Here is a 25,296-nt window from a genome sequence, read left to right on the forward strand (position 1 = left end):
CCTTTATCTGGAGGATGTTAATCCATTAGTCCAAGACTTTATTGTGAATTCTTTTCACATGCCCCAAGCCAGTTTTGCAGGATATAGATTGTGATTACCTTGAAGTTTTAAACAATCCATTGACGCACACAAGTTACAAATGAATACAGTAAAAAATACAACTATATTAAAATCAATCCAAGAAATACTTGAATACCATAAATCAATAAGTGAAATCACAGAAAATGTAAAACCGTACTATTAATAACATAAACTACAGTAATAATACAAATGCTTCCTGGAATATTACAAAAAAATTAGCACATGTAAGTCAAATAGTATTGTAAGTAATGAGTATAGTTGGAACTGTTGTAATGGTTCGTTACTTGAAATAAAACAAATTACTACCTCACAAATTATTTCACTCTATAAATACTTTTTAATACACATTTCATTCTATTCATAATAGTAACTGTTTACAATAAAACTTGCTGAAAGTGCATGGGGAAAAGATTAGAATTGGTGAACAATAAAGGATTCCCCCCATTGCTCCACATTGCAAGAGTCAACATTTCGATTCCTTAGGAATGTTGGTCTGGGTAAAGGCCTATTGTCAAAGTCTGTATTTCCTCATGGAGAAATTCCTTTAACGTTTTCCTACACCACCTGTATTAAGGGTCCACATCTTTATGCAATGCATCACATAAAAAGTGAAAATTATTGACATACCTAACAAACATTCAGACCAGTCGTTCTCATATCTGCATTGCAAATTATTTGCAATTCCATTACTAAAAAAATTCACATAATTATGCCTTTGCATACAGATTTTTACATTTCTAGGATTTAATTTACTTGTAGGTTCAAACAACAAAAATGGTCTAAAAGTGACTTCAGTGAAAAACTTTAGAGTCTACATTAAAATAATAAGACACTGATGATAGCCTTTTGAAGTTTTTATTTTGAAACAGTAGACTCATTCATACAACACATGTGAATGTAAATGAATCCAGTGGCGAGCAAAAATGCTAAATTCTGGTATACACAGCCAACAAAAAGTAATATACGCTATTAATACAGTCAACACTAAAAGCCGCTAAGAAGCAATACCAATGAAACATACACACTATTCAACATCCTTCATTAAACCATTACAAAACAAAACGTTTTGTCTCTACTTTCGCTCTAAATATTTACTTACATGAAGTAATTGAATTGTTTATGTCATAATAATTGTATAAACATCACCTAATAACTACTACAAATAAAGATAAAAATGTACATAATACAATAAGTGTATTCTGATTGCATGTGATAGTTGTTTTAAAAAGTGAAAGAAAATATCAGTTTTCACTGCTTCCAATCAGACAGCCAGCATCAATTTGTATAAACAGGTCCCAGCCATCAACACTCATTTATTACCACACTACACATTTTGTATCATAATATTATTATTCAATACAGAGTGTTCTCCTAATCCAATGTTCAAATCCAATTTAAAACACACTTATAATCTCATCTTTCATGATCAATTAACAAGCAGCTACTTCATGGCAAATAGAAAAATAATGGCAAAGATAATAACCGTCAGTACTACAATATAGTTTTCGCAATGATAGTACACCATAAATACTCGCTGTCTTAACAAAATTGAAATAAAATATAGGAGTTCATGTAAAGATATATCAAGATGAACAACACTATACAAATACCTTAAACAATCAATATCAAGCACAGTAAGTGCCCAAAAGGTTCAAGAAGGACCAGACTTGCTGAGCCTATCCAGGCTGCTATGGGATCACATTAGTAAAGATTCATCACACACATTTAGTCAGGTCTCACAATGTGACAAAGACCTTGAGCTTGTAACATTGTGTTTTGCAATTGTAAATTCTTGTTAACATTTATTGTTACTCCTCTCCTGTTGTTTCCATTGTTTTTACTGTTTTGTACTTTTATGGATACAATGTCTATCCGAATAAAGTTTACGAACTGAACTGAAGCGATGGAGCTTAGCCTATACTTGTTATCATAGGTATATAGTGGGTGGGTAAAAGGCAGAATGTCACAGAAATGTGGTGATACGTATGTATCACCACACCCAACTGTTCACAAATAGGTCGTACTAGAACCAAACACCTCTCTAATCACACATACAGGACAATTAAAAGCACTAGTGGCCGTTGTGAGCTATGCGAATACCAGACAACATAACAAAAAGAAGTTCCCTAGTGCTACTTTGGAGTGTGTCCTCTTGTATATCTTCTGCCACATAGTAGAGACCAAAAACAATACTGAGTAGAAGTGGGAAAATGTAATGTGTACACCCCTCGTGAAATTTCTGTCTCTAATCTCAGTCTCTGAACTTAGTCTCAAAGTATATGCCAATGAAGACTGTTTTGTCATTCAGCCTCACCACATTTTTCCTGGTTAATATCATGTCAGACGTGTGTCAGTATATTTGTTTTACTATGCAGAGGAAATGTCTGAAACTGCACCTGTATGCAGTCAGTGTTGACTTCGCATAGAGTGTGGCTGCAGCATTGGGTCCTAGGTCAGCCGACACATAGGGAAACGTACCATACTCTGAGATTTATGAAACCTGGGCACGCAGTGGAGTAGAGGATGGTGTCACTTGTGTGGCTCTCACTAACTGTTCCTGTCCAGAATGCCCTGACAAAATCAAAACCATGGCTAGAAAAAGCCCATGTTTTCTCTTCGTTTCCACGAGGGACTGAGTATTTGTTACCCACCATCCCCAGACATTTCTGATAACTATCAATTTGGGGGAGTCCAGGGTGCTTTCACATGCATGAATTGCACTACGTTTTCATAACGCCCTGCCAATGTCAAAACAATGTCTAAAAAGAGCCAAAGTCTTATCGGTTTCCGAGGGGGATGGCTGCAGTATTTGGTCAGGCAGTACCCAAGGAATTATACCAATCCGGGGCACTCTCCAAAACTAGAGACCCAGAAGAATCTGCGGTGCTGCCAGTTGCTTGCAACCCAGTGCGTTTTATTGCCGAGGTTGCTCTAAAGTATCAAAGACTAGATGGAAAAGAATCAGTTTCCAAGCATTTATTAGACAGAAAACTCAGAAACATGCGGTCAATGGCTATAGCCTTACAATCCATCATTCTCACCATCTCTCAGTGAAAATGGCACCTGACGTGTGGGTGCGACTATTGCACAAAATGGATCAAAACTGTGACCATGTGAGGTTACCCAGTGACGCTGCATTGACTTCATACAGTTACCGTTTCCATCTGCTCCTGTCTGGTACATTAGCCCCACCCACACATGTGGTGGAGTACTGTTTTCATCAGAAAAACTGTGGAAATGCAGTATGGTAAAACTTTTACCGGTGACAACAAGATCTGAAGTTTTATATCACAGAAATATAAGGAAATAGATTTTTTTCACCCCCAGGTCAGGATTGTCATGGGACTTAGGGTAAGAAAATGTGCTGGGATCCATAGAAGCCACAGCACCCTGGACTTCCCCCGTTGTACAGTTTTCTGGAATTTTCAGCACTGGTGCCAGTTGGCTTCAGAACAAAATTCTGTAGCTATCTACATCCGCTGAATGACTGGAACTCACAGGAAAATTCAACAAGGTTCACTTTGCTCGTTTAGGCCTTTCTTGACATGGGTAATAGGCCCGATCTATAGGACAATCTGGCATTGACTGAAGGGCAGATCTCTCAGATGAGTGTATGAGCAGTGTATTGGGTTGTTTATGGGCTGGTTTTTACTGCAGTATTTTTTTTATAGTAGCACAAACATTGAGTGCAGCAAGCATAAAGTAAGAGGAAATTGTGGTATCCTTGCAAGCCACAGTATTTAGTTTTTAGAAATGTCTGGCACTGGTGAGATTCTAGAGGTGCCGGTCAACGGCAGGACCAAACTCTGCATTGAAATTTAAATAAAAATCTGGATGTTTCCAAGTTCCATTTTAGGGCCTTTTATGTTCAAGGCAAGTAGCTCACCCACACCATTCACTAAATAGTCAGAATAAGGAAACTAGTCTAGAGAGGAACAAGTGCTGTCATAGAATACCTTCTTAAAGTTGCCATGAAGTGTAGAAGATAAACTGTTCCAGTTGCCAGTTCTGCATCTTTAAAAACCAATGACAATAGGAATTCTAGAATGTTTGTTTTATTTGATGATGTTTTTATATTTTTTCAACCGCTGACTTTTAACAAATCTGTCCTCGCCTCTTGCTGCTTTTTGGGTTTAGAATGTGGAATGTGTGGGTACAAGGGTTCTGGGCGGATGGTTGGGACTGACATTATAGGAAGTGCAGAAAGAGATGATGTAGGCTTGAAGGGGAATCATATGATAGATTAAGTCTTCTTCCTTTCATTGGTGACGAGCGGGTGCTTCAATCGCCACCAGATCGGCCTGCGGGAACGTTTTGGCCTGTATTCTGTCAGCTTCATCAGTGTACCTGGCACCATGCTGACTGTGCCGCATGTTAAGTCTGCCTGAACAGGTCAGAGATGACTGTTTGTAGAGTTAAGAGGCCTCTTCGTGCTGCGGTTACAGCCGCTTTTTGTCCCTGTATGCCGGGACAGAATTGAAGATGTGGTGAATGGTGGAGGCCTTGACCACAGTGGTCTTGGCGAGTAAGAGTGACAATACTTTACGTTTGTGTGTAGATTTGCACAACCTCAACCAGAATATTTGGGTGGACAGGGAACCCTTGCCCAACATTAGTGAAATGTTGAGTACTTTGGAGGGGGCAAAGATATTTACCACCCTGGATATGTCTGCCGCATACCACCAGGTTGTTCTGTGTGAGGAATCCAGGCATTTAACCTCGTTTGGGACTCCAGAAGGTGCCTTTCATTTAAACGAATGCCCTTTGGACTTGCGTCTGCGTCATCCATCTTCCAAAGGCTTATGAAGCAGATATTAAAGGATTGTGAGGGGGTCCAGCACTTTTGGGATTACACTTTGATTTTTGGTCAAAATCTTCAACAGCGCAATGGGCGTTTGTACAAAATTTTGAGCATATTGCAGAAAAGGGGGTGTAACGCTGTGGAAGAACAAGAGTAAACTATTCAGGTCATTAAATATCTAAAGAGGGCACCAATCCCAAAGTGAAGCTGCTTAAAGCCATACAGGAAGCATCTGTTCCCAGTAACAAACACCAATTAAGATACCACTTCTTAGTTTAGCCAAATATAACTCAAAATGTGTGCCCCATTTTGCGAGCAAAACCGGTCCCCTTAGGGACCCATTGAAGAAAGGGGTTGTGTTTGTGTGGAGTGATGAGTGCCAAGTGGCGTTCAAGAAGGTGCGGTCTGACATTTTATCAGCTGGTTGCTAAAATTGTTTAATACTAGGGACAATAGCATCAGTTACCAATGCTAGTTATGTTGGGCAAGGTGCTGTCATCATGCAGAGAAGGAGTAATGGTAGAGAGGACATGGTAACCGTTGCCTCTCGTGCTCCTAGGGGAGCAGAACATACATACTCAACCATTGAGAAGGAAGCTTTGGCTCTATGGTGGGGAACATCTCAGCACATATGTATGGGGTGTTCCTTTTCTGCTAAGAACGGATCCCAAACTGTTAATTGAAGTGTTTAGCACAAAAAGGGGTGACAAGGCTACTCCCATGATTGCCAAGTGGAAATATTGCCTACAAGAATTTTATTATGATATTGAGTATGTTCCTGGTAAAAATGAACATTATTGCAGACTTTTTGTCCAGGATTCCGTTAGATGATTCAGTTGGAGATGTGGAACTGGCAGGGGAGGGTCACAATGAAGTGGTGTGTTTGGCCAATTCTATCAACAGTGTGTTGCAAGGTACACTGGAAGAGAGTGAATGAAGAGTGGAGTTGAGCAAGGATCCGGTTCTTAGCAAAGTCATGTTGTGGGTTGTGCAGGGGTGACCCAGCCTTAGGTCTTTGGATGAGAATTTCAGACCATATGAAACATGTTGCCAATGAATTGACGTGGGAATTGGCCAGTTGGTAGCTTCCACAAGTTTGAGGCAAAAAATTCTGAGAATTACTCAGGGAAGGTCACTGTGGGATAATAGTGATTAAAAGCAGAGTGCGGGAAGATTTCTGGTGGCCTGGGGTTGACAAGATGTTGAGATGTTTTGTGCATGACTGTGGGCCTTGTGTCCTTAGTGATAAATCTCAGGTGACTCAACCTACCCCTATTGAACCAGTGAGTTCTCATATAATTCCATGGGCGAAAGTGGCATTGGACAGAGCTGGCCCCATAAAAAGTTTAGGGGAAAATTCCAAGTTTGGCATCATTCTCATGGATTATATGTCAAAATAGCCAGAGGTGGGATTTGTAAATAGTGTCACCTCCAGAGATGTCATTAAATTTTTACACAGTGTATTTGTAAGAGAGGGCTGTTTTATGGCGATTGTTACGGACAATGGCACATTATTGGTGTCAAATGAAATGAAGGTGTTCCTAGATTCTCAGGACATAAAGCACATCAAGACATCCCTGTACCGTCTTAGGAGCAATGGTCCAGCTGAAGGCCTCAACCGCACTTTGAAGGACCATTTACAACTGGCACTTATAAACACATTGAATTGGAGATTAATTGTGGATGATATGCTATGGGACTACAGGACCGTCCCCAGTTGGTCCACGGGGTCTCTCCTTTTGTCCTGTTGCACGGTAAGGGTCTCAGTGCTAAACTCAAGCATGAGTGGCTGGTGTGGTGGATGTGCGGAAGAAAGTACTAGAGAAGTAAAGTGGAATTGGTGTGAAATATGGGTCCTGGAATTTGTTGTGTGAAGTTGGGTCAGAATTAAGATACCGGGACAAGTTTTCAAGGGTGATTCCCGTTTTTCTGCCCGCAAGCAAGTTGTCAAGGTATCTCAAAGTACTGTTCGCACCAGTGATGGAAAGGTTTAGAACAAAGATAATATCCCTGTCATTCTTGAAAGTAAGGTCAACATCATGTGTGCTCGTCTTGGTGAAAGAGTTGAGGATGAGTGTTTGGGGGAACCGTGTGTGACCAGAGTGAACAACGTGAGGCATAAACCGGTTTGACATAAGGATATGTGGTTGGGAGCATTTCTGCCAAACTCAAGATGTGAAGTTCTGTTTTTCTTTTCATAACGCATGTGGGTATCCCAGGGCTGAGTCGTTTTCATATGTAGTAGGAAATGTTTCAGTATTAGGATTTATTCATACGCTGTGGAATATGTTTCAATATTATCTTTCATATGCAATCTTTGTTTTCCTTTTTATTTGAAGGGGTGGATGTGTTGGGTATGGAATGTGGTATGTGGGGTTACGAGGGTTCTGGAGGGACGGTTGGGGAGGGGACTGTCATTATTGGAAGTGTGGTACGAGGCGAAGCACTGGTGTTTGAAGAGGAATTGTATGATACATTAAATCTTCTTACCTGACCCATGTTGTGAAGACCACCTTCTTTTACTGCTCTACTATGAAACAATATTTAAAGGCACCTTATTATCTCTAAAATACAATGTTAACTAAAGTCTATTGTATATCAGATCTTTACATTTATAGTAATCTAGATCAATGCTGACTTGAATAGTATTCATTTTAAATGTGCGACAATGACAACTACCGGCTTCAAGAAAGTTATGAATTGCTGAGGGCTTTTTGAAAAGGATGCTTTGAACTGTATCATGTTCAATCACACTAATATAAAAAAAATCCCCTGTGCTTTGCTTTTTATTTATTGTGAATTTTAAAACCTGATGTAGCGAGACACACTTTATGGGTGGCAAGAACCAAACAAGACATAGTTAAAATGCAGCAAAACAAGACAATGACCGCAAATTCTTGAAGACGGAGCTCGGACTTTCATTTTTGATCGGGTTCTCTTCAAGGCAAAACAACCACGTATTCTTCATCTTTAATTTCTGTAAATAAAACAAAATTACTAAATCAGTATTCAGAACAAAGCAGTGCACTTTGTATGCAGCTTGGTATCTTCCTGATAAATTGCTTATTTCTAATAAAATATATTCTGTGCAACATTATCATGCCCCTGAGTGGTTTTGGTATTCCACATGTTCAGAAATGGGTAATAATGTTATTCCAGTGAAGATGCAACAATTTGTGCAGGAGGTATGCAGCAAGTATGGAATATGGAATGGAAGATTCTGGAAGAGCTAGAATATGGCAGGCCTTATAGGCTGTGCAGATGTGCCATGCGGTGCTTGGACAAGATGAGTGTCACAATGATAAAATGTGGAAGCGACGAAGGGAGGGACTACTGTAGATTTGTTCCGTGTAGCCAAAATGTTTATTATTTGAGCCGTAGCCATAACATTAACAGTAATTACAGTAACAATAAAAATCCATACCATGTAAACCCTTAAAACAATTAAAACGAGCATTCTCGCGCCTACAAAGGGTGCAAACATTATTGATTATAAAGTGCAAGTTAGATAAATTACGACCGAATTTCCATTCAATAAAATACCTCCTCTACATGTTCTTCTTCACTGTTAGCCACACAGACTATATGAAAGAAGCAGGTAAAGTTATCTGAAAATTAAGTGTGTGTCCCTGTATTTTCGAGTCTGTATATTATTGAAGTGGCACACATTGGATATGAAAGAAATATTGGTAGGGAAGAAAACACTGAGGCATATTCTCAAGGACCTATCGCCAAGTTATCAGCACTTTATCGCAGCCAAAGTCGCGATAAATTTATCGCCCCATTCACAAGCTAGTGCAAACAGCTGATGTTAGAAATGGGGGTCTCTAGTTGGCAATGGCTGGCCACTGTCCAAGTAGGGACTCTTCTTCCTAAGTCAGAGTAAGCGGGCTACACCCTTTGATAACCCCTGCTCAACCCTGTGGTAACGTAGCACGAGCAGCTAGGCTTATCTCAGAGGCAGTGTGTGAAGCATTTATGACCATACACAGTAACACAGTGAAGAACACTACAAAGGGACACCACACAAGTAGTTATAAAAAATAAGTATCTTTATATATAGACTTAACACAAGACCAATAACAGTAAAAAGCCACAATACTGAAAAATATGATTATTCTTGAAATGCTGCAAAAATAGTTCAAGTGCGCAAAGAGGAGTTCAGTTCAAAGCAGTGGTCTCTGCGACCCTTTTACTTACAAAGTACCTGGATTCTGTAGCAAAACAACCAAAAGGTCGCTAAGTAGCTGTAGCGATGATTTTCCTCACGCGAGACCAGCGATGCGTTGAATCCTTGCTGCAAGGGAGGATAATGCGCTGATCTACAGAAGCGTGTGGGACAAAGCGACAAACTTCTCCACGCTAAGCCGGCGATGTGTTAAAATCCTTGCCGCGAGGGAGGATGATGCGCCGAGCCTGTTGCGTGTGCGACCCTGTTGCGATGAGAAGAAATGACGCTCCGTGAGGGAGTGATGATCCTGATGCGATGAAAATGGTGGATGCCCGGCGTCCGCGCTGTGATGTCGTGATGCGATGAGCTCAATGCGATGATCTTTAGTTAGCGAGCACTTGGAGGCCCGCAAACGTGCGACTCGAAGATTTCCGGTAGCGAGCCCTCAGCGGCAGCAGCGAGATGATTTTCCTTACGCTCTTCAGCTGCGGCAGCTCGCAAACGGGCGTTAGCGATGATTTTCAGTACTCTCTTCTCTGTAGTAGAACTAGAGGCTCTGGAACTCACAGGAGCCTCACCTGCAGATAGAAATCCTCGCTGGGAGGAAACAGGAGGCTGGTGGTGGAGTCTGATGTGCCTGAGACTCCAGCAGGAGGCTAGCTCTCTTCTAGCCCTTGGGTGATTGCTGTAGTAAGATAAAATAAAAGTTCCTTCAAAGTCCTTTTCCTCTTCTTCCAAGTACAGTAGTAACCACTGCAGGCCAATCCAAGAAACAGCACACAAGCACAAGGACAGTCACCTCCTGCAGATTCCTTCAGTTACACGGACAGAGGTTCTTCTTGTTGTCCAGGAGCAATACAAATTGTAGGGGTTTCAGCACAGATATTTATACCCCAAAAGTCTTTGTTCTCAGAAGCTACAAGTCACTGAACCCAGCCAGAACCAGTTCTGCCCTGTCCTGGAGCACTTTGTTTACCAGGCTGCATCCTTCCTTTCAGAAAGAGGGGGTCTGCCATCAAACGCACAGTAGGAGGTGGAGCCAGCACTCACCTTGCCAGGCACAGCCCTATTCAGGTCAAGGAGCTACCCCTCCTCATACTCCAATGCAGATCTCTCTATTCAACCCAGGTCTGACTCAGCCTGCCCTGTCCCTCCAAAACCAGACAGCCAATACACATAACAGCAGAGCACACTGGAAGGCTTAGGCAAGAAAATACCTACTTTCTAAAAGTGTTATTTTCAAACACAGAATATAAAAATAAACTTCACTAAAAGATGTATTTTAATATTCTGAGCTCAGGCATACTAAATTAGTTTTTCTACTATGTTCTTTGGGTCAGTTAGGACTATAGAATGTAATAGTCAAACTGCCCATTCTGGCCTATGGAGAACAGGTAGCCTTACAGTAGTGAAAAACGAAATTGGGTGTAATTCACTACCAGGACATGCTACACACATCAGAGCATGTCCTACCTTACACATACAATGCACCCTACCAGAGGGGTGACTTACATGATTCCAAGGGAAGGTTCAGGGGCTGGGAAGTGGGTGCACTTCACAGCCAAGATGGCAGTTCTGGACTGCAAACAGACTCTGCAGTGGCAGGTCTGAGACACACTTTACAAGCTGCTTCTGTGGGAGGCGCAAACCAGCGCTGCTGGCCCACCAGTAGCATTTGGTTTACCAGCCCTGGGCACACACAGACCACGATACTAGGGACTAACAGGTAAACCAAATAAGCCAATCATGGATATACCAATTCACATGTCATACTTACACAGGGAGCATTCGTGCTGTGGCACTGAATGGCAGTGGCACAGCGCCCAGAGCATCTATTACCAGCAAAAACAGAGGAGACAGCAGCGAAAAATGGAAGGGAGACCCAACCCAATGGTGCCAGGTCTAACAGCTGATATCACCAGTTTTCCGGCGATAGCATCTGCAAAAAACATCGCCAAAGATGACCCCGGCAACTATCGCTAATGAGATGCAGAGTAGGCGTTCCCGAGCAAAAAGCTGTGACAACACCAAACCGCAACATTCTCAACGACCAGCCAGATCAGCGATAAGATCACAAAACATGCGATAAGGCACGTTAGCAGCAGGAAATTAAACACCTGCTCTGACCTGGTGCAAAGTCGGACAACAACCAGCACCAAAAAAGGGAGCCCAGACCACAGCCACACCTGAAGACCAACAGATGCCATGGAGCCATTGATCATGCAGCTCGGAGCCCTAACAGGGCCACAACACCCACTCCCACCACACTCAGGACCGTCACCACCCCGTACCTCCCCCCCCCCCCGCCCCCCCGGACCACCACAGAGGCAGCGCAGACCAAGACAGAGGACCTTCAGAAAATGCACCAACCTCACAAGCCCAACACCAGAGAATGTCATTGCCCACTGAAGGCTCAAATGGACAACCATCCTACGCATCCTGACCACCATTGCCCACAGGCTGACGGTACCAACACAGCGGACAACCAACATCCCTCCGCAGACAAAGCTGCTGGCTGTGCTGCACATGTTGGCCTCTGGGACCTTCCAACCAACAACCACCAGAGTCGGAGGAGTCTTACAGCCAGCCCTATCAAATTTCCTCACAACTGTCTTGCATGCCATCATCAGCTTGGTACCCCAGTACCTATACTCCCCCCACACTGCGCAGGAACAGCTGGAGACCAAGCAAGGTGTCTACGCCATAGCTGGCTTCCTGCACGTGTTAGGGGGCAATTGACTGCACACATGTCCTACTTGTGCCCCCTGGTGACACTGCACACAATTACCTCAACAGAAAGCGCACGCATTCCATCAATGTGCAGGCAACAGTGGACCACCTGGGAATCGCCACCAACGTCGTCGCCAACTACCCAGGCAGTGATTCCTACTTCTACCGACAGTCCATCATCAACCAGCCTTAACAGGATGGCACCCATGGAAATGCACTGCCCGTTGGCAAGTACCAAATGAACACACCAAACCCCCAAACTCCACAATTATGCAACTCACATCTCTGGGAATGCACACATCACAGACTCACATTCAACATGCCAAACAACATGCCCACCCACCAGACGCGACAGCATAACTTACTGTGGCAACCTGGGATAGCCATGAACATGAGTCATCAATGGCATGGCACCTCAGCCACACAATAGCGGAATGTGGGGAGAGGTGAGAACCAGGCATGTGCGAAGGAGGCAAGTGACCCATGAGTGAGAAGGTACACAATGACAAGTGTGGCAGAGATGTGCTGGACAGACTGCAGTAAGCAGACCACAGACATATCCATGTCCATATGCACTGCTGGTGTATGGAGTGTAGTGGACAGTGGACACAACCATGTCACCTCAGCCAGTGGGGAAGATCCTGGAAATGTAGCTTGTGACGTCCCCCCTGCAAGCGTGAGTGGAGTGGGCCGCCCTGCGTACACCAGGCCAGCGTAGGGGTGTGAATAAAAAGCATGTAGCTCTGGGTGTGGTTCTTTTCTGGAATGCCCAACGTCTCTGCCAGGGCGGCGCCTCCCAGCCCACCACGAGGCCGATGCCGTGAGCAGTGTTGCCTGCGATCCTGTGTGCCTGCTGCAACCCGGCCCGTTTGTCCCTGAACCCGTCTTGCCCGCACCTACTCACCCAGGACTCACTGCTCACCTGCCGACACCGGTGTGTGTCAAGGAGGGCCCACCACGTGCCGGCGCAAACCCCAAGCCTGAGGCCCACTAGCTTATCAGCCTCCTCAGACCATCACTACCTCCGCGACACAGGCCCGCAGTACTCCTTTCTCGTTGACATACTCCACCGGCCTACACAGCTGCCAAGTTGGTCACACATGTGGAACTGAGTCTTGATTATGCAATGGCAGGGTACACACTTTATGGTAGATTTTATGTCACTGTACTCCCTTCGATATGGTGCCACCAACTCCGTGCCTAGCATCCAAACGACACCTGTCTGTGGTCCCTTGTTGACTACTGCCTTCGGCCTACACTGCGGTCGAGTAGGTCACACAGTTGGAACTGAGTCTTGATTTGTGTATGGCAGAGTTCATATCATTGAATGCATGGAGAGGAGTAAGAGGAAGACGTGGTGCAGTCCGGAGGAAAAAAGGATCCTCGTTACGGAGGTAATCGAACACTGCCAACAACTGCTCTGGTGTCACTAACTCTGTTCATCACGAGCCAACGACACGTGGCTGTGTGCCCCTGCTGACCTCTACCTTGGGTCTACACTGCGGTCGAGTATGTCACACATTGTAAACGCAGTCTTGATTTATTTATGGCAACTTTTATATCATTGTACAGGCCTCATCGCAGACTGCATACCCCTTCAGCTCCGGTGCCACTAAGTCTGTTCCCCGACAGCCATGGACACTTTCTGGTTGAACTTTGGTGGCGACTGACTCTATGGACTGGGGGTTGTATTCATCATCATGTCGGTGATACTGATTTTTGGGCGAAAACGAGGCTGTAGCATTCCACTCCTCAATTTGCCGCTTCCGGATGGCTTCTGCCCTCTGCATCATGCCCTGGAGGATACCTTCCCCTGTCCCCTGCAACCCTCCGCAACATTCACCTTCGACATCGACGAGGACCCGCTCAGTCCGCGTGGCCTAACCTCTGTGCACTGCAACTCACGGACACTTCTGTTTGCCGATTGGGAGACCTCTGTACTTGCTCTGGCTACCACCATGATGCTCCGCAGTTGTCTCTGTAATGCTGGTATTTTCTGTTTCCGTTTTAATAGTGCCAGCACCAACAACTCCGTCTGGGCTGGCTTACACTCACCCCACACACATCCAGCAAAGGCGTCACTGTACATGTGACCCTGCCAATAAAGGGGCCGGGCACACGTGCCCGTAGCCAGTCCCACAAACTATCTGTGTGTTTCTGTGTGGTCATGATGTATGCATGAGGGCCCCGGGGCCTATAACATTACATTGTGCTGTGTACAGCGGACGCAACCATGTCACCGCTGGCAGCGGGTAAGTCCTTGGACATGTAGCTTTGTCATCACCCACTCAATATGTAAGAGGAGTGGACTGGACCGTCGTACGGAGGTCCAGCGTGGGGGTGTGAATGATGATTCCGGGGCTCTGGGCATGGTTCATTACAGGAAATGTGCAAATGCATGTGTCTCTGTCGCGGTGTGGGTCTCCTTTGTGGGGTGTAGGTGGTCCCTGATGGGACTTGAACATCCATGTATGTGACCCAACCCGCACCTGTTCGGCCAACACCTTTTGGCATTCTGACACCTGGCATTGGAATGCGATGTGTGCCTAGGTGAAGTGTCGGGAGCCAGCCGTGGTGGCGGGTGCTTCCTGCTGTGTGGTCTGTGCAGGGGCTGGGGTCTCCTCTATGTAGCTTGGCTGCCCTGCTCCTGGGGGTGGGTTGCCTAAGATGTCCATGGGCTGTTGTAGGGCGTCGGTGTCGAAGGTGTGGTGGTCCTCTCCAGCATCACTGATGAGTAGTTTGGTCTGCTCTGCTGGAGGCTTTGTCTGTCCCTCTGCAATGTGAAGGGGAGATGCATGTTGGCATTGTGTTTACATGTATGTTTGCGCATTGTTCTAGTTTACATGCAGACTGTATGACAATGTACATTGTGACTGTTTGGGAGGTGCTGAATATTTGATGCGGGACAGTGGACATTTGGACTACATGACGAATGTGAGGTTATACACGTATATTTCCATCTCACAGTTTCCTGCTATGTTAGATGTGTTTGGCCTGTTTCTGTGCATGAGCGGACCCAGTTGTGTGCTCTGTTCTGCAGCGTTGTTGTTGCACTTTGTACCACATTGTCGTTGGATGTGCTGCTATTGCTATGTGTGTGTGCTGCAGTGTGCCACAGGGATCGGGGTCATGATCCAGCGTCATTGTGGGTGTGCAGTGCGCTACACATTGTTGTGCATGTGTACCATTGTGCCCATCTCCCCCCATCCCCCCAGGCCCTGGTCGTTACTCACCCTGTTGATGTTGTGTCAGGTCCTATCGAGCTGTGTCCGGACTCCCAACTCCTTGCGCCGTCTCCACACTGTTGAATGTGGCCTCCATTCCTCCAGCTCCTCCTGTGGCGCAGGACTCCCACCTCTTGTCGCCGTTGCTGCCTTCCTGTTGGCAGCAGGTTTGTGCTTGGTTTGGCTTTTCACATCATGCCAGCTCCTCTTGTCCTCCTCCATAGACCTCCTCAACACTCTGACTGCATTCATGTTTGTCATATTGACGTTCAGTGGATGGTAGTGTTCTGTCACCTACGTGACGCTGATCTGGTTTTCCTGCGGACTGCACCCCGTCTGCCTCTTCCTCTTCTCCTTGGCCTTCCCTGACCACGAGGTTCCTTGCTGGTGGTCTGTGGGGCTTGTGGGGTTCGCGTTGGCCTCTGCACTCGGTACGGGTGCATCCATGGTGCTATGCAGTTTCTTTTTTTCTCCCTTTTTTTCGTTGCTTTTATAGTGCATTTTCCCGCATGATGTGTGAGAATTGCAGGCCTGTTGCTGGTTTTCGCTGATTTTTGTATCGCGATTGGCCTCATTGCAGCTTTTTTTGCGTTCGTGTTTCTCATTTTTGCGGCCTCGCTTTGACTTTATCACGGACATTTGACTCGTTACCGTGAGCCTATCGCATGGTACAGCCGGCTTGAGAATACCACGTTGCCACAGTGTTATTTTCCCGCGATAGACTGCAATGTGCAAAGTTGCGTTAAGCTAATTTTGCAATGATTATCACACGTTCTTGAGAATATCCACCACAGTTTGTTAATTTCTTAGACAAAATATAGAAGACTAAAAAGATTTTCATTATTTATCAAGATATACTTTTTGAAATCTGCAATCACTCAAGCTTCCTATCAAAGTTTTCGGTACTTTAAGTAAAATTAATCATTATTATATGAGTTTCAATCTCCTCATGCCATGCAGAAGTTATTTTCTAAGATTCAATCACCAGGCCACAGATGTAATTGTTTGCCTTCTTTTAGACCAGGGCCTGCCTGCCAGAACTGCAAGGGAATGCAAGACTGGTCTAACTCAATTTAAATAAATGTCCTAATGTAGTGGTGTCCAATCACTAAAAGATCCAGCTCGAGAATTGAGGAAATCATTGGTTAAGAAAACCATTAGTTGGATCCGAATAGTCTGAAGTGCAATTCTGTAATTAGGGAGGATATTCTTAGTGCAGAAAGGGTCTTTAGCACAGATCACTTCCCTTCCACTGTAAAACGTATGTGATCAGAGTTGGGGTAAAGGATCTAACTTTGACAGAGTGTCTGATTAATGCAATGCCCTTGTACTTAATGGGAACTGCAAGAATGACTGGGGCTTGTTCAGTTAGATTTGACTCAACTATGACTTCAGGGAAGGGATTATATGGGGGGGTGGGTGCAGCATCTGACAGATCAGCTAATTTGAAGCAGCTGGAACAGTAGATCAACAGTCTAGGATTAGAGAACCTTCATACTTGAGTGTGCAAGAACAAGATTGGCAAACCGAGTCTGATCATTGGAACATAGTGAGATCGGAGCTGAAGATTGATGTAGAAGAGTTTCATGAACTTGAGCTAAATTCAGCATTTTAAGCTCCCTGGAGACTTCGGCTATCCTTCCCTAGTACAATAGTGACCATGTTTCCAGCTGTTTGCTCCAGATGCGTTAACCCCTTCGTCAATGATTTTGAGAGGCTGTATTATATATAAGAAAATATTTGCTTTAGAATGGGATGGCTTAATGTAGATTTAATGCAATATAGATTGCAAATTAAAAGGACTGCAGCTACTATGACGCTACAGGGCATTACCAAATGTGCACATCTCTGAAAATTATTATATCACTTAGACAGAATGCTATCACAATCTGTGTCTATCTTTGAAACTAGTTTCCTCAAGGACAGTGGTCTGCATAAAGAGTTGATTCCTTTCCAGGACAGATTCCATTCTGTTCTCGGCACCTCTATAGTGCATGGCTACCAAACGGGCCTCCCAGCGCTCTGGGTCTAGTCAGGCTCTATACTATACATATTAGATGAACAAAAATGTCTTAAGCTGTATCCGTAAACTTCAGTTCATCCCTGTTCTTCCTGAGTGCTACTGGTGAGGTATTCCATAGTTTAGGGACCAGATATGAAAATTAACATCCTCCACTCCTGGCTTTGTTGATCTTGGGGACAGTGAGTCAACATTGAGTTGCAGAACGCAATGATCTGCCAGGACAATAAGAATGTATGAGATGTTGTAACAGATGTGTTCCTGTTAAACGACCAATGTGCTATATATAGCGACTTGAACTGTATCCTTTTGTGTACTGGTAGCCTATGTAATGCTGCAAGTGAAGTAGAGGCAGAGTAATATTTTGGTAGTCCCAGAAATGTTTGAGCAGCTGCATTTTGGATTGTCTGAAGTTTTTCAATCACCGATTGGGGTCTTTCAAGATATAGTGAATTTCCATAGACTAGAAGTGACAGAGTCAGACCTTGAAGTACCCCTCTTCGTGGGAAGAAGGTAACCAACTCAGTGTTTTCCTGATGGTTCTCAACAGATTGAAAAAACTGGCAATTAATTTCCTGGCCTGGGCTTCCACCATACGGTTATTATCCATTTGAACATTAAGACTTTTCCCTGCCGATTTAGGGGAAGGATGTTCCCCAAAAGAGTTAGGCCAGAATATTTCCTTCCAAATGGAAGGATTGTTGCTAACAACAGGTACCTTTGTTTTGCTGCCGTTAAGTTTTAGACTGTTGGCGCACATCCAATACGAGACTTGCCTCAAGCATGAACTGAGTTGACAGGAAATGGCTGCTGTACCTGGTGTAAGTGAGATAACGATCCGCGTGTCATCTGCATATGGCACCATAGTGAACCCATGTAAGAATATAATCTCTGAGAGTGAGAGTACATAAAGATTGTAGAGAGTGGGGCTAAAGGATGAGCCCTGTGGTAGTCCCTGTTTTGTAATGTGGGATGCAGTAAAAAGGCCCCTCAAACTTGGAAGCGTCTTTTATCCAAAAATGAGGCAAACCATTTTAGGGCTGACCCGAAGTTTCTAGCCTCTTCCAATCTCTGAATTAAAGTTGGATGAGAGACCGTGTCGAAAGCTGCACTTAAGTCAAGCAGTATGAATGCTGCTGGTTTACCGTGGTCATTAATCTTTTTCCAGTTCTTCAGTGACCACCAGTAGTGCTGTTTTCATACTGCTACCTGGCTGGAAACCCGTTGGAATGTGAAGTAGAATTCCATGAGACTCCAGGAATGAAGAAATGTGTTTATTACCAAATTTCTCAACACGTTTACTGACACCTGGAAGTAAGGAGATAGGAGATTTTCTGCCATTGTTGGATCCAGAGAGGGTTTTTTTAATAAAGGCCTGACAATCGCATGTTTCTACGTGTCTGGGACGCAACTGCTCTCCAGTGAGTGGTTAAGAATATTATTCATTACAGGGATGTATACATTTTGACCTTTTGACAGAATGTCTAGATGGGCTGAGTTAAGGGGGATCCATATTTTACTGCTTTTAAAAGTTCTTTGATGTCTTCGATAGAGACCGACAGGAAGGAGGATAACTTGGCTTTTGCCACACTAATGCACAGGGGATTGTCGACCTTCCGGTTGGATCCTGGATTCGCTATCTGTGCAGAAAATATGCTGTTGACCTTCTCCAAAAAATAGCTTGCTAGCATATTACACCGGGACTCCGAAGGTGGTGGACTTGAAGATGAGCTGGTTAATTAAAAAAAAATTAACTATCTTATAAAGATCCTTTGATGAATTAGGGCAGTGGTTACCAAACATTTTAGACCCGCGGCTCCCTTGACCTAGTGGCCATGAATCTCCACTATGTTACTTTTTTTGGAGGGAGGAGGGGAAGTAAATCTGGCCTCGGGAGTACTTCCATTTTTCTCCCTGAAATTAATCAGGATGAAGCTGATAACGGTAAAATTATAATATACGCAGGGTGTTTCATATAAGGCAGCACCTCTAATAGAATATTCCTAGTTACACTTCTTTACTCATGCCTTTTTTGGAGAACCCTCTCAAAAGTTTTAGTCCCACTTACAATATTAGATAGCACCCCCATGCAAGTAGGCCCCATTGTTAATAGTTTCTGCGCTTGAAGAATATTTGCATGCACTTCCATTTCTACCCATGTCATGCTTGCCAACACACCTGTCTCAGCGGGATGACTCACGATTTTTTATTTTAGCTGTCTCCTCCCTAAAGTTGCCTCCAATTCAATGTAAGCCAAATAAATTCCTCAGATTTCTTGCTTTCTTTAAACATCCCTCTTTCTTGCTTCCAAATGTTGGCATTATGCCGTGTATGGTGTTTTACTTCTCTGTGCTCATCGAGAGAGCAGGCCTGTCTGGAAATGTGTGTGTACTGGGAGACATGTGTACTGGAAGCACCTATGGTTCAAGTAAATATTAATACTTAATAACACTTAGGGCCTGATTAAAATTTCGGTCGGTAAGCCGCTGACCGCATGTCAGAGGCTTACCGACTGACATCCTTGGTTTGAAGTCCAACCGCCATATTACACTGACGGCAGTCGGAGTCCAAACTGGTCGGTCAATCCGACTGGTTTTCAATGGGCTCAAGGAGCCTATCGGCCAGTAGAACCGCTACATAATCCCTTACAGACCGTCGGAATTATGATGTCGGGTTCTGACAGGCTTTCCATGTCGGGTTTTCCGAAATGGAAAGCCTGTCGGAAAGCAACTTTGGGGGCCCCTAGCAGGGACCCCTTCTCTCCGTGGCCTACGGTTATGGGCCAGGGGGGCACCATGGTGCCCCACTTTAAATCCCTGCACCATGTGGCAGGCACCGTGAGGTGCCTGCCACACGCTGCAGGGATTTACAGTACCTCCCATTTCTCTATGGGAGATTGTGCTGCAGCCTATTTCTGACCGCCGCACAAGCTCCCATAGGAAAATTAGAGTTTGCGACCATACCATATGCGGTTGCAATTTACTTGTGGTTACAGACCGCCGACCCAAGGTCGGTCGGTTCCGAAACCGCAGAGATGTTGGTTGGATGCGACTCTGGCCGACATCATAATCAGGCCCTCAGTGTGTTTGAGAGACAGGACAACTTTACTTTCCTGATAACTTGCATTGGTGTAAAATGCATTTGGAAAAAAACGAAACTATCAATGAGTCTAACAAAATTAATCAGGTGTCTTCCAGTTATTTTGGGACTGTTGGAACATGGGGATCCAGTGAAATATGGAGAACATCTCCCTCAACATGCCGTCAATTAAGCACTACGTTTCCAGCTTAAGGCACGTCACTTATAAATCATCGACATCATGCTGTGTTTAAGTCTAATTAGTTTAACTGAACCTAACTAACCCTTCAACATTAAATACATTAAAGTGCTTGGTGCACGGCTCCCCTGGCTAGTTTTGACAGTTCACCAGGGAGCCATGGTGCACAGATTGGGAACCACTGGCTCTCAGTAATGAGAACAATGTAGACAAATAAGATCTAGCTCACCCCAAATTCAAAGGTTTATATAATCATTTTCTCCATAAGAAACCATTAGAACTGCAAACTCATCATGGTGTGAGGATAGAGTTAGATATTCAACAAATCGGCTTACAGAAGTGTAAATCGGCATGTAACTGTATCACCTTAGCACTAACCCACTACATGAATATTGATTCAGCCCCTCTGACGTAATATCATTTGGAAGTGTCCGAATGAACCAGTTGTATAAACAACAGTGAACCATTGTGAATAAACTCAATACCGACGACAAGCCGAAGGTCCCTGAAAATATGTAACAGAGCTAGAGGACCTTCTTTCGAGCACAGTGTCTTTAGCAGAAATACACAAATCCACATATTGCTGCGCATAGTGTCAGACTGAAGTATAAACAAGGAATAACATGATGCTGTGAGATTCATTGTAGCAAAATCCACAGAAGGGACCAACCTCCACTTAAAAGTTCTCAGTGCAAGCTTAGGAACAGGGGAAGAAAGACAGCAAAGGGTACTGCAAAATGGGTCCTACTAGCCTGAATTACTTTCACATGTGAAGTAAATCTAATTGTAAACAGATCCAGACCCACCCTGTAAATGTATTTCTCACATTTCTTAGTTTTTAATTTTTTGTATATATATTCGTTTTCAACAGATTTCTGATTAATTTCTCTTTACAATTCTTTTTTTTTAATAAATCTTTTTATTAAACAACCGTCGACATATAAGCAATTCCAAAATCTACTCAATCTCAACCAAGGCATGACAATTTGAGACAATAAACATTCACATTATACACAGTAAGGACATTTCAGGGAAGGAGCAGGTCATCCAATTCAATACTCTGTGGGGGGGTGCAAATGTCCCCACGATATGAGTTCCATTGTGCCCAAATGCGGGACCACTTTCTAGGACAACCTAGGGCAACATATACTGTCTTTTCCCTGAACATACACCAGTCCATACTCCTTTCCCATGCCCCCAACGTGGGGGGGATCGCCGCTACCCAGGCTTAAGCGATGTTTCGTTTGGATAGCACTAACCCCAGAGTGGCCCACTGTGTTTGATGGGTTTTCAAGTCAGTGGGTTCCCATATGTTTAATAGGCATCTACGTGCTTCAGGGTGAATAGCGACACCGAGGACTGTCCTCATGACTTCATGTATCTCCCTCCAGTATGTTTGAATGTATGTGCACTCCCATATGATGTACATAAAGGTACCTATCTGCCCACACTTTCTGCGACAGTCTCCTGTTTCAGCTCTTCCCATCTGTACTAGCCGGGGGCAGGTCATATATATCCTGTGCAGGATTTTAAGCTGTACCAGTCTTAATCGTGCAGGGATAGCTACCACTCGAGGAGACGACACCGCCTCCCTCCAGTCTTCATCATCCATTTCTATCCCGTCTGCCACCCATTTCTATCGCAACACAGAGAGAGGGTCTTCCAAATTATATATCAACTTATTATAGATTAAGGAGATGGTCTTATCTGGGAGGTGTCGATCTAGAATCCTGTCCTCAAACTGGGACGATTTGGGCAGGGAGGAGCCCTTTGGGAGGAGTGAGTGCAGTGCATGGCTAACCCGTGTGTATCGAAAAAGGTCAGTGTCGGTTATCTCGTATTGACGTTGGAGAGTGTCAAATGTTTTCACCCCACCTTTTTCCCAAAGATCTTTAATTTGTGAAATGCCAATCATGTCCCATTTATCAAACCCTTTCGATGTCAATAAGTTACCTAGTAGTGCATAATCCCACAGGGGAGTGGCCAACGTCAGTCTACGCTCCCATCCGAGGGATCTATTCATGACGTGACATACCTTTACCAAGTGGCCATTGGAGCCCGTTAGTCGTAGCCGGACAGGTTTCGAATAGAGTGATCTGTTATAATTCCCTCCCAGGAGGAGCCATCTATCCATACGATAGCCTGGATCGTCAGGGTTACTGTAAGTGCCGTGGTTAACAGCCGCCAGGTGTGCATCCCAATAATATTTCCTTATATCCGGGAGACTAATGCCTCCATCATACCATTTTAACATAAGTTTACCCAAGGCTATTCGGGGTGTCCCAGTCCTTAACAAGTCCCTCTGAAGGTGTTCAATTTCTTTAAAATATTTTAGTGGAACAGGATCGAGTGAGTTTTGAAGGGCATAAAGAAAACGAGGGAGTGACTTCATCTTAAAAAGAGCAGCTTTGCCTCGAAGAGAGAGGGGAAGAGATTTCCAACTGGCTATGTCTCACTTTAAACGTAATAGTGGTGGAAGGAGATTTTTCTCATATCGAAATGTAGGGTCTAGGGAGAGAAAAATCCCGAAATATTTGAATCCCGTGGCATTAATCTGGATTGGACAGTTACGGGGCAGGTCTGGATGACCTCCCTGCAGGACATAAAGGTGGGACTTGGTCCAGTTGATCGTAAATCCAGAATATCTGCCGAATACTGCCAATATATCTAGAACTGCAGTTAGGGATTGTTTGGGAGAGGTTAAATAGAGTTGTACGTCATCAGCGTAAAGTGAGATGCGGTCCTCCCATTCAGGTGACCAACGCATACCACGAATAACTGGATCCCGTCTGATCCATGACGCCAGGGGTTCCAATGCTAAAGCAAAGGTGGGAAAGCGAGCATCCCTGACAGGTACCCCAGCTCAAAATAAATGTGTCCGATTTTTTATTATTAACCACGACTTGTGCCAGTGGTGCCAAGTAGAGGAGGCGAACCCACTGAATGAATTCCTGGCCGAACCCCAATTTTCGAAGGACAGCTATAAGATACGGCCACTCAATAGAATCGAACGCCATGGTGGCATCCAAAGAGACAAGGATAGCTGGTTCCAGAATCGTGTCCACCCTACCAAGGACCCCATGCACTCGGCGCAGATTTAACGCCGTGTTCCGGTGCGGTATAAAACCGGATTGGTCTGGGTGCACCAGGTCAGAAATGATTTTAATTAGTCGGTTGGCTAATACTTTGGCAAGGATCTTAGGCTCAGCGTTAAGTAGGACGATCGGCCTATATGAGGCACAGTCTGTTTTGGCTTTGCCTTCCTTATGTATAGTCACTATGTTTGCTATTCGTTGGTCAGTAGGTAGCTCCACCTTTTCCCTGCTCTCCTCAAACATGGCTTTAAGATAAATGGCCAATTTATCAGGGTTAAGTTTGTATAACTCGATGGGAATGCCGTTAGCGCCAAGGGCTTTTCCTGAGTTCAGTGATCTGATCGCCTGCGCTATTCCGTCTGCTGTCAAGGGGCTATCCATTAATTGCTGTTCCGACAAGGAGAGGTGTTGGGAGTGTTATGTCCCTCAACAATTCAGCAGAGTCTTCTTCAGTGTATGGCGCCACTGCAGTATACACCTCATCAAGGTGACTGGCAAAGCGATTTGCGATGTCTTGAGGGTCGGTGATGCAAATATTGTTAGCAACATGCAGAACCAGGACCAACCTGTTCGCCCATTCCCGTTTATCAAGCCATAATATCAACTTTCCCGCTTTGTCACCTAGGTCATAAATCCTACCAAGTTTCTCTTTTCCCAGTGCTTTGACCTTCTCTGTGACCAACACCCTATATTCATCCTGTTTAAGACGCAGCAAGTGTAGTGAAGCTGGTGTGGTAGTTGTTTCCATGTCCCTTTCTAAGTGGTAGATCTCTTCTTCTATATTGGACACTCCCCGTTGTTGTTCCCTCTTTCGTCCAGATATTAATGACAGAGCTTCTCCCCTAATTACCGCTTTGAAAGCTTCCCAGAGTGTCCATGAGGAGTCTACTGTGCCAGAGTTTTCGCTAAAATGAGTGTCCATAGTCTTGAGAAGATCGTTACGAATTTTAGGGTTGCATAAGTACCAGGGATTAATGGGGGCAATTCTACCCACCCTAATCTGATCCAGGAGTATATGTACCCATATCGGTGAGTGGTCGGATATACCCCTCGCTAAGTGTTGATCTCGTGAATATGTGAGATCTGGGGGCTGGGGATCAAAATGTAGTCTAATCTGGACAGGCTGCCGTGGGCTCCAGAGTGGAAGGTGTGTTGTATTTTCTCAGGGTGGTAAGTACGCCAGCTGTCCACCAATCCCATGGTCTCCAGAAAGTCCGGCAGCCATCTGTTAGAGGGCCCCAATTCCCGCGGGGGGTGACGGTCCAAACTACCCGAGCCCACTGAATTAAAATCACCTCCCAATAGTAGCATATTCTCCGGTAGTGAAAGGAGAGTGGTGCGCAGGTCCTGGAATGTAGTGGTTTGAAGGCCAGGCGGGACATAAATAGACATGAACGTAACGGTTTGTCCCTCCCAGGACCCAGTGATACCTGTCATCAGCCCAGGTGGAATCTACACTGAGGGGGAATGTGTTTTTTAGCATAATGCATACTCCGCTCGAACTCGTTGTAACCCCCGCCATCTGCTTCTTCTCGTGGAGGTCTAGTTTGTACAAATGTCCCAAGAGTCACCTTCATCGTTCTTGAACTTGTTTCCTCGATATTAAGTTCTCCGATCTCAGGCTTTCCGGGTCTCCAACCAATTCGCTGCAATCTCAGGGTTGTCGAAAAACCAAGCCCTACCATCTGCTTCCACTCGTAGCTTGGACGGGAAGAGCATTGCATATTTGAGACCTTTGTCTCCAAGTAGTTTCTTTACCCCCAGGAAGGACCTTTGCTGCTTCTGGACTAACTGAGTGAAGTCAGGGTAAAAGGTTATGTCGGCGTTGTCCAATCTGAGTGCAGGCCCCATTCTGGCTCGTTGAAGTATTGCATCGCGGTCCCGGTAATTGAGGATC

The 25,296-nt window shown here is 44.6% G+C and overlaps 1 protein-coding gene across 1 annotated transcript in view; it reads right to left on the reverse strand.

The window, feature by feature from the left end:
- Window positions 1-920: 920 nt before the first annotated feature.
- The window catches only part of LOC146805179 (SH2 domain-containing protein 1B-like), a 286,048-nt gene continuing 261,672 nt past the window's right edge, over window positions 921-25,296 (reverse strand). The window contains exon 4 of the mRNA XM_085622374.1: window positions 921-7,859. Coding sequence (XP_085478500.1) covers window positions 7,822-7,859 — 38 coding nt within the window. The 3' untranslated portion in view covers window positions 921-7,821. The remainder of the gene's footprint in view (window positions 7,860-25,296) is intronic.

The sequence above is a fragment of the Triturus cristatus genome, chromosome 8 (assembly GCF_964204655.1).
Source record: "Triturus cristatus chromosome 8, aTriCri1.1, whole genome shotgun sequence".
Classification (NCBI taxonomy): domain Eukaryota; kingdom Metazoa; phylum Chordata; class Amphibia; order Caudata; family Salamandridae; genus Triturus; species Triturus cristatus.